Raw genomic sequence first — 11096 nt, 5'->3', positions numbered from 1 at the left:
GATCATGTGGCCCCCACTGTGATAAAGAAGTTACTACTTGAATGCAGCTCGTCATTTGATAACTTGTATTACTTCTCTTAGCTCAGATTGACCCAGGTAACCACAATAATATCCTGATGACAAAGCTCCTTATTTTGTCTACTATCATCAGTAGCTTGTTCAAAGAAAGTGCACCTTTGTGCTTTCGTGTTAGTAGCTTCTTCCTCATGGCTCTTTTCATACAATAACTGTATAGGGCGGCTGGAAATTCCGCTCAGCTGGATGTGCTTTTATGAAGCCATGTTTGCCACCAAACAGGTTTACTACAGGTTTTACTTCGTGCTGCTAGTGCTGGGGAAAGATTCCATATGCAGAATTAGCCGAAGAAAAATGTTCCTTTTGTGCAACAATAGAGATCCTGTGCTCACAAAATACAAAATAAAAAAGCAGCTTGTTTATGGTGACAGCTGCTAAACAGACAAACATCTGTGGTCAGCAGCTATAGAACAGGTAGTTGTGAAACCGTAGCTACTTCCCTATTCAACTGTGATCTGGGAAAACCTCAGGGTGTTTTTGTGCTGAGTTCTGGATGTCACGTTGACGCCGTCAGACGGATTTCTTCTAAATAAAAACCAGACGAAACTTCTGACATTTGTAACCTGACATTGAGCTACTCTTACATCCACCATTTCCCACGGCGTAGGTTGGTAGAGCCCCAAACGACCTGAAATGTAACAAGATAACAAAATAATAATAAAACTTGAAATGTAATAGGTGGTCAAGTGCTGAGCCCGAAATGTAATAAAACCCAAAATGTGCGTTGCTGTGTTAAAAAGGTTGCACTTCTTGCAGTGTTGTTCTTTGACAGCATGTGCAGACAAGGGAAGAAGAAATAAATAAATAAAATAAAACCTAAAATGTTACACTTGAGCTCAAAATGTAAAAACATACCCATTATTGTCACTTTTAACCTCTACAAATATTTTTTTCTTTTTTACAATTGAAACCATTTTTGCTAATTTTTACACTATTTTTGAAACTACACCAAATTGTGCCATATTTTAAAATATTTTCATCGTGTTTCCTTGCCATATTTTTTGCTCCTTTTAATGCATTTTTGCTACATTACACCCATTTCTGAATTTAAATGCCTTTACAGCATATTTTTTTTCCACTTTCAAGACATTTTCACATATAAACTCTTTGTGCTAATAATAATAATAGGAAGCACTTGGAACTGTTCCTGATTCATTCATGTTGTAATTGGACTTAGAATATTTAGCGTGAGCTCACTGATTGTTCTTCCTCTTTGGAAATCATTCCTTATGTGTCGGACACCTGTAAAAACTCACGATATCGTTCCATCTTATTTCTAATCACAAATATCCCTGAACACTTACTTTAGGCCTCATTCCCATGACAAATAAACATAATAAATAATAAATAGAATATTTGCATTTCCTGAAGAAAGTGAGGATGCATGTGCTGGCCCGCATCGCACTGCATTAGCCTAGCATTAGCTAGCATTTATATTAGTTAGCTTTAATATTTGCATAAATTATCATTAATATTAGCTAGCATTAGCGTCAACATTAATGTCAACATTAGCATTAACATTACCATTAGCTATGATTAGCATAAGCTAGCATTAGCCTTAGCATTAGCTATTAATAATATTATTTAGCATTAGCATAAATTAGTATTAGTATTAACCAGCATTAGCCTGAGTATCAACGTTAGCATTACCATTAACTAGCATTAGCATTGGCAATAATTAGCATGAGCCTTACATAGCAATAGCATTGGTGTTATTTTATTTAAAAAATATATTTTACATTTTGACAAACCTTTTATTTTATACGGATTACTTTGTTAAAAATAAATTAAGCTCCTTTTTAAATTAATACATGAGATGTTTACTGTATGCAAGGGAACTCTGGCAAGATTTATTACCAAAATTAAACAAACTCCTTTTTACTTGTACTTTAGTATTTTATGTATGACTTTCTTGTACTTGTAGTTGAGTCTAAGTAACAGTACTTGTACTTGAGTAAGCTATATATGTAGAACTCTTTCCACCTCTGCTAACAGGGGAAACAGAGTTGTATTGTATAGTCTTAGCTGTAGTTCATCCTCCAGGCCGACAGGGGGCAGACTGCGCAGTAAACGCTCCTCTTTGCTACTGCTGCTGAAGTGAACATAGACCGAACACAGTCCCAGTCAGACTTCTCACTTGAACGTGGCCGCCTTCCCTACCCTCACTGTCCCACATATAGGACTGCTTACTACTTGCTTTCTCCGGGGGTGCGACCGGGGCTTCATGCTGTGTCACCGCGGGAAGGCGTGAGCTTTGACCGGCAGAGCTGCTCCGGGGCTCGGCCACGGATTGAGAGGAAAATGCCTTCTTCATCACTGAGGTGCGTCTAAGACGGGACGGTGGAATGATGGGCTCCTCGGTGCTGTCTGCTCACTATTCTTTCACTAATTCACCACAAATTTCATGCTAAAGTAACACAAAACTATTATGGGTTTTTAACATATTAACTCAGACTTACAGCAACTACATGTTGGGGTTTTTATATCCGCTATAATAACCCTCATATTATGACAGTGGGCTAGCGATAGAGTTGCACTGATAGAACAAATACAGTCAATATTATTCCTTTAGATAATACAATACAAGGTAACTTATATTTATGATAATAAATCAAATCCAGGTTTCACCGATGAAATTTGTCTTAGTGAAATGTGTGTGTTAGGGCTGGGCTATATAGCCCAAAACTCATATCTCGGTATTTTTTTCTCAAAATGGCGATATACGATATAAATTTCGATAATTTTAATTCAAATGAAGTCTTACCAGAAATACAATTCTGAATTTAAATTGCTGATTTAAAATTCTACACAGGCACATTTATTAGCAAACAGCTGCACAATATGTGCCACTTTAGTCTTTTTCTCCAATAAGGGACAGCACATGTGAGTGAGTTCTGTAGTGTGGCTTGTTTAGGGAAAGGTCTGGGTTAGGACGCACTCATTAATCCATATAACTGTGATTTTCATGCTATTCTGAAAAGTAGTGAAAGCAGCAATTCCTAAAACAAGCATTTTGATACAAAATAAATATAAAGTAAAAATATATTGATATTGGCGATATTGTAATTTTCTATATTGCCAAAAAAGAAAACTTGATATATCTTGAATCTTGATATTTTGCCCAGCCCTAACCCCTGCTTTCTTTTTTTTTTTTGTGAAATGTTTGATCCGGATCAATACACTGATTCTGGATCAAATTGAAAAATTTAAAAAAATTATATTCACTAATAGGGCTGGGCGATTTTCCCTAAAAAAAATCCCCAATTTTAAAGAAAAATTTGAATTTGGATTCGATTTTCGATTTTTTTATTTTTATTTTTTAATGCACTGAAAAATGACTGTAGACATCAGATATATTGTCAAAAGTGCAACTTTATTGCTATGATTGTCCTCAAGAGTTAAAATGCATAAAACAATGAAGCTCTGTCATTCAACAATTTCAAGCTTTAACTCAGGTTTAAGCAAAAGTGCAACAGCACACAGTAACTTACAGTTTCTGATTAAGAAATCAAATAACTACACATTCTATAACATATAACATTACAATTTATAAAAAAAAACTCTTCCCTTAGCATCTCAGCATAGTGCGAATAAAAAATTGAACATGCTCGTGGCACACGTATAGCTTAAAGGATAAACTAATGTAAACAAAGAGGGGGCGGGCTCACATCGGAACACGAAAAGGTCCGAAAAAACTGTGGTGGGAAAAAAAATAAAATAATAATTTTTTTTTTTTAAACTTGAATATGTAAAATAAAAATTGTCTTTGTCTACAAATTTGATTAATTGATTAAATCGATTTTTTGCCCAGCACTATTCACTATTCATTTGTGCAATTTATTTGACCAATCTTTACAAATTTTGACTCCGTTATGTTGGATTGGTTCCTCAACTACCCCATCGAGTTTCATCCTCCTGATAAGATCTGAATTGAATCTAATAATGGTGGTGCCCATACATTTGGACCTAATGTATCATTATTAGGGATGTCCCGATACAACTTTTTCACTTCCAATACGATACCGATATTACCATCTTGAGTATTGACCGATAACGATCCGATGCGATATCAGCACGAATCATACATACTTTTATTACTTATTTTGTAGTGTAGAATGTTAATAAAGGCTTGATTAAGTGATGACACTCAAACAGAGAACAATAGTCAGCAACAGTTTGTATGAGAAAAACTGACCCATTTATTATTAACCAATTGTTACATACATTTTAACCTTCAACATAATATCTACGATATTCTACAATTGAATAAAATGAATAAAAAATAAATTTGGGATTAAAAAAATGAATATCGGCGAAGCCGAAAATTCGAATCCGATATTCATTTTCGGGCTAATATCGGACCGATATCGGATTGGGACAACCCTACTGGGAACAACTGAGGGTGGAGACAAAAACAACAAAATCTTATTGGAGCGCTTGTATGTATCGGAGATTTTAGATGCAGTTCGATAAAATTCGATATGTTTTTTGGCTGATATCAGACCGATATCAATATCGGATTGGGACACTGCTAATTGTTTTTATTGGGGATATACATTTCTTCCAAGCCTTTAAAGGGTGAGTGATCAGGATCAATAATCCAGATAACTGCCAATATATGGCAATGGGGATATTTAGCACTTGGCCGAGGTTTGGGAAGTTTTGCAATACGATAATAACGATCATCAATAGTACATCAATATATACAGTATATGTATATAAAAAACTTAATTAGAGGTATAATAGCAAATCACAAGTCTTCTTGTTACGATGATGGTGGTGGCACCAGTCCTTCCTTGTCTAGTCGCAGGCAAGTGTACGTTCATGTCACCCATAAAGTGTAAGAAAGGAGTCCACATCTCATAAAATTCTATGACTATAAAGGTCAGTTTTTCTAACGCTAGATATTTGCTTAATCCACTGACTGTGATTATTAGGTCCCTCAATATCTTTACACTCTAAAGCAATCACACGTTTAGCTTTGCAACAGACAGAAATGGATAAGTTTGAATTTCTTTATATTTGCAGATAAGCCTTCAGGGCATATGCTTTTATTTGTCATGAAAAAAGGTCGCATAATTTCCTTTTCTTTTTTCTTCATTTTGGATGCAATGTATTTTTGCAACGGCTGAACAGAATTTAAAGCGGCCATCAGTCAAAAAACAAAAAAGCAACATTTTAATTCTATTTAGAATCTTAAACTCTTACATGTGGGACTGTGATGAGGACACTGAGTGGGTCACTAAGTTTTTAGCTGAACTGACTTGGTTTCAGTGCGTTCCTGTTTCAGCAGCTTGTGGGATGGCCAGTGCAGTGCATTCCTACATGTAATAAGCTTCTTGTTCAGTGGGCTACAGGCGGACTCAGAGTCCCACACAAAGAGGCTCTATGTAAGTCACAAGCCCCCCCCCCCCCCCCCCTGCTTCTATCCCTGTGAACAGGATTCATGTGAGTGCCATGACAGCACAGAGCACACCTCCACATAGCAACGCTGGGCCAGGCCACAGGTGTGTTCAAGGCTTGGGGCTGGTTTGACAGGTTATACAGTATACTATATATAGTTGTTTTAGACCCTATCTACAGTAACCCGGAGCACATTGCGATGGTGGGGAAAGAGATTAAAATTTATTTGGTTTGTGTCAGTTCAAGGCTTTTGTGACAGATAGTCTGTCTTTCTGGTTGTCATTCCAATCGTGGTTGTTACAGATGACGATATGAGAACAAAATAGAGGTCGACCAATATGGGATTTTCAAAGGCCGATACCAGTTTTTTTTTAAAAAAAAAATCAGCTCATGGCCGATATTTGAGGCCGATACACTTATTTTTTAACGCACATTGATTATGAAAGACAATTGAAACACTCATATGATATAAATGTACATATTAGAAATTAGATTAAATACACCAATAGAACTCTTAACATTTATTGAACTTTAAATATTCCCGTACACAACCAAGTAAAACAAAAATTCTTATCTTATTAAGGATATAATAGGATAATGATATTTGATCAGACACTATTATATTATATCCTTATCCTGTTATATCGCCTATTGCTATTATTAACGCTTTAAAGACAATTAACAGAGTATAATATTTCACAAGGTTATGGATTTTGAGTAATTTAGATATATCGTAACATGCAATTGTGTCGTTTCGTCAGATTAATTGCAATGCACAGCCCTAATTAAAAGTCAATATTACTGCAAATAATTGTTGAATTTTGTCTTGAACTATCCAGGTTTTGCTCTGCACTGGTGCTGCTCCTGTTCCCGTTCGCCGTGGCTACAGAGGATCCCGCGGTGCTCAATGGCTGGCACGATGTCTGGATCTTTCGCTTCCTGGTCAACATGGTGGGATACTCCACCATCATAATCCCGGGCTACCTCCTCATCAGCTACTTCAAGCGCAGCAATTACTCAGAGACAGGTTGGGATATGGGTCACGCTGACAGAAGAAGAGGAGACTCCCTGTCCCAAGCTAACACTGCGTGCTCTTTTCTTTTCACTTCCAGGCAGTGGGATTTGCTTTCCTCTCATAAAAACCTGCGTGTTTGGCAGCGAGGCCAAGCCCGCCTCTGTGGATGAAGGGTTGGTTTCCATCAGAAATGAAGGGGATTCAGGCTCAACGGTCAAACAGGCGGTTAAACTAATATTTTGCACTGTTGGGCTTCAGGTGAGAGGTTAAAATCACGTTTATTGATTATTAGATAAGGTGTAAAGAGTACTGATATATCCTACTCAAGTAGAAGTACGGTACTGTTACATGATTGAAATTGTTCTCAAAAACAAGTAAGTCATACATAAAACACTCTCGTTCAAGTAAAAAGTAGTTCACTTAAATAGAACTCAAAGTAAAAGTCACTAGCTACTTTCACCCACCATGTTTATTTTTGGTAATACATTTTGCCACATCTCATGTAAAACTGAAAAAGGAAGAGACAAAATCTACCACAATTGGAACTTAATTTATCTGTATAAAATATAAGGTTTGTCAAACTGTACAATTACCGGTTTTTTAAAAATAAAATAAAACCAATGAATTCAATTCAAAATAATAAAAAAAATTATCAGGCTCTAAGTGTAGCTACGTTTATGAAATCTAAAACTGAGAAAATAACTGGCACTCAATGCTGTTTTAGCGCGGTACATTATGTTTAATTTGGTTGGTCGGCTATGATTGTGATGCATTTGATTGTTGTAAGATTATTTATTTTTTTTAGTTTCACAATGTCCGTTGATCATTTAAAAACAAAAAAAATAATAAATTACTCAGTAACAGTTGGGTGTATAAATGTAACGGATTACTTTACTTCTATGTAAACGTATTTAACACAAGTAAAATTAGTGATTTAGAAATAGTACCCTTAAAATCAAATCAGTTATAGTAACATGAGCACCATGTACCTTTCCTTTGTGGCAACATGCTAATAAAGGACTGCGCTTTTTGTTGAACTAGCTCTTTAAAAATAAAATACTATTGTCTCTGATAAAATAATTAGAATTATTGTCTGCTGTAATTGTTCTTGGACCGGTTTGCACGGTGTTAACGTTGCACAGACCTGAAATAGTAAAATTCACCTGAGGTACTTCCTTTTGTTTTTGTTTTTTTTACCAAAGTCATTATGATAAATGACGTAATGCCAACCAGTTTAATGACTCACTCTCACACACTCATAATGACTCATCATTAAAATATCATGTGTGATGACAGCACTATACAGTATAAAAGTACTATATAAAACTACTGAATATTTCTGTACAAACCTGTGCCCTAATATGTTATGTTGTTTTATTTATTCAGACAACTTTTCAAGAAATTTACTTGGATATCCTGACATGTTTTGACTGTCAACTACTAGTCTTCTTCAGAGGTGTCTGCTGATTGCTTTGATGTTTCCTTGAATTCCGTTAATAATTCAAACTACTTAATTTTGTCTTCTTTTTGAATATAATGTTAAGATTTCATTTATTCAAACAACTTTTTTTCCAAGCGATTTACTTTGATCTCCTGACATGTTTTGACTGTCAACTTTCAGTCTTCTTCAGAGGCATCTGCTGATCGCTTTGATTTTCTCCAGACATGTTTCGACTGTCAACTGCTAGTCGTCTTCTGCGCCGATCGCTTTGATGTTTTCTTGACTTCCGCGTAATAATTCCAGCAAGTTCATTTTGTCCTGCTGACATGTTTCATTTCAAACATGTCAGGAGATCAAAGTAAATTTCCTGAAAAATAAAGACGACAAAATGAACTTGCTGGAATCCTGTACCCTAATGGTTCACTTTGAGCTGTACCTTAAGAGTTGTGCTGACATGCTACAATGAGTCACTAGTTGAATAAGCTTTGTTCTCATGGCTGTAATGCTGCGATCAGGTTTGGCTTCTGTCACTTGGTTTGTTGTTCTACTTGTTTCTCAGTGACGTGTGACAAGGTGTCCTTAAAATAGAAATAGGAGTTACTCGTCGTCTTGTGTGCGCGCTGCACCCAGATTGACTACGAATAAAGCCAAACAAATATTGTGCTTTTAAAATGTAGCTAAACTAAACATGTGGCTTTTCTGATTCGAATGAAGTCGACAACGCCCACAGTAAACCAACAACAATCAATCTTCCAACCTGAAGGACATTTGTTAACACAGTGTTAAGCACTTACTCACCGCAGCTTTATTACTATTGGTTGACATGAACAGGTTTTTGGCAGATTAGAGAAATCCAAATAGAGCTGCTGATCAATATACTTAGGAGTTAATGTTTATAAATGCTATTTACTCAGGTGAGGATGAGCCAATAAAACCATCTAACATACTGAACATTAGTAGTTTAATGTTTTAAAGAAATAACATTTACCTTTCAAAATGTTTTCAAATGCTTTTTAAATTGTGAAATAATATAATCATGCACAGAAGGTATTGCTATTTTAGTTACATTAGCATCATTGGTGCTTATTATTTGTCACACTTTCACATATTCAGGACCAGGCTTGAGGTCATTTACAATTGAAATTGTGTAACTAACAATTATTTACAAGTACATTTTTGTAATATGATTATTATTTAATTAGGGGAAATTGTTACAGTTCTGTGGCTTACACACTTGAAGTTGACAATTAGCAAAATGTGCAAAAAAAAAACACTTTGAGAAAAAATGTAATTGTAATTTAACCATAATTTAATAAAATGCCCGTCGCTGTAATTGTAATTGACGTGAAAATTTATATTAAAATAGTCAATTAAATTTTATGTACTGTACTTGCAGAATTGATGAAATTCCACAAATTTAGGTAAAATTATTACAGTTCCGTGGCTTACACACATGTAATTAACAATTAGCAAAATGTTGTAATTGTCAGAAAAAAATAAGGTTGAAACTTTGAGGAAAAAAAACATTATTGTAATATAACTGTAATTGAATAAAAAGGTGGTCACTGTAATTGAAAAATGTAATGAATATGTTTATTTTTTAATTGTATTTATGACTACACATTTTTGAGCGTAATTTAATTTTTCTGCTGTTTGATTGGTGGACTGCTGCCAACGAGATTTTGTTGTATTGTTTCATCAGTGCAATGACAGTGAAGCTTCTATTCTATAATTGACCCTCAAGCCTGTTCAGAACTTATAATTCCAGCAAGTTCATTTTGTCTTTTTGCTAAATTTCAAAGTAAAGTTACTGAAAAAAGTTGTCTGAATAAATGAAAGATACTGTTCAGAACTTACGGTATCTTACCTTAAAGAGCTAAAGTCCTTAAGTGGTTTATTTAAATTTTGTTTATTTGACAGGGACAATGTACATTCATCAACATTACAGTAAATGTACCTGAGTTAGCCTAATGGTTATTTTTTATCTGTTAAAAGTCACCCTTAAAACAAAATCTATCAACATTTGTACAATAAAAAATGGCATATTCTAAAACAGCATAAGAAAATTTATAAAACTTTATAATTCACCATCCTAAAAATGTATAATTCAGTTTCATTAAATTGTTCAATACATATTTTAAATATAAATTTAAAAAAAATTGAAAATATAAGTAGTTTTCTTCTTCTCAGATATCGTACCTGACGTGGGGAGTCCTGCAGGAGAGGGTGATGACTGGTTCCTACGGTGCAAAGACTCCTGAGGAGCAGGGCGAGAGGTTCAAGGACTCGCAGTTCTTGGTTTTCATGAACCGAATCCTGGCTCTCACGGTGTCGGGCCTGTGGTGCGTCCTGTTCAGGCAGCTCCGCCACGGCGTGCCCATGTACAAGTATTCCTTCGCCTCGCTCTCCAACATCCTGAGTAGCTGGTGTCAGTACGAAGCCCTCAAGTACATCAGCTTCCCCACGCAGGTCCTGGCCAAGGCCTCCAAGGTCATCCCCGTCATGCTCATGGGGAAGATCGTGTCGCGCAAAAGCTACGAGTACTGGGAGTACTTCACCGCCGCGCTCATCTCTGTCGGGGTCAGCATGTTTCTGCTCTCCAGCACCGCCAACAAGCACCCGTCCACCGTCACCACCTTTAGCGGCGTCGTCATCCTCGTCGGATACATAGTCTTCGACAGCTTCACGTCCAACTGGCAGGACAACCTGTTCAAGTACAAGATGTCGTCGGTGCAGATGATGTTTGGGGTCAACCTGTTCTCCTGCCTCTTGACCGTGGGTTCGCTACTGGAGCAGGGGGCCTTCTTCGAGTCGTTGGCCTTCATGACACGACACTCCGAGTTTGCGTTACATGCCGTGCTGCTGTCCGTGTGCTCGGCGTGCGGACAGCTTTTCATCTTCTACACTATCAACCAATTTGGTGCCGCCGTCTTCACCATCATCATGACCCTGAGGCAGGCCATCGCCATCCTCCTGTCCTGCTTCCTGTACGGTCACACCGTCACCGTCGTGGGCGGATTTGGTGTCGCCGTGGTGTTCTTGGCGCTTTTCTTACGGGTGTACGCACGGAACCGCATGAAATCCGGGCGGCGATCCGCGCAGCCGCTCGCACAGAAGGTGTAGCTCTCGAAAGTCACACCGAACTGGAAACTTACGGCCACG

General features: G+C 36.8%; 1 protein-coding gene across 1 annotated transcript; it reads left to right on the top strand.

Annotated features, from left to right (window-relative positions):
- Positions 1-2170: 2170 nt before the first annotated feature.
- slc35b2 (solute carrier family 35 member B2) lies at positions 2171-11090 on the top strand. Its single transcript, XM_028439673.1, has 4 exons — positions 2171-2396; positions 6318-6505; positions 6591-6751; positions 10125-11090. Exons 1-4 carry the CDS (start codon positions 2377-2379, stop codon positions 11055-11057), a joined length of 1302 nt encoding a protein of 433 aa, XP_028295474.1. The 5' UTR covers positions 2171-2376; the 3' UTR covers positions 11058-11090.
- The last annotated feature ends 6 nt before the right edge of the window (positions 11091-11096 follow it).

This window comes from Gouania willdenowi, chromosome 24 (assembly GCF_900634775.1).
Source record: "Gouania willdenowi chromosome 24, fGouWil2.1, whole genome shotgun sequence".
Classification (NCBI taxonomy): Eukaryota; Metazoa; Chordata; class Actinopteri; order Blenniiformes; family Gobiesocidae; genus Gouania; species Gouania willdenowi.
The sequence above is the reverse complement of the archived record's forward strand: the minus strand, read 5'-3'. Positions and strand labels throughout refer to the sequence as shown.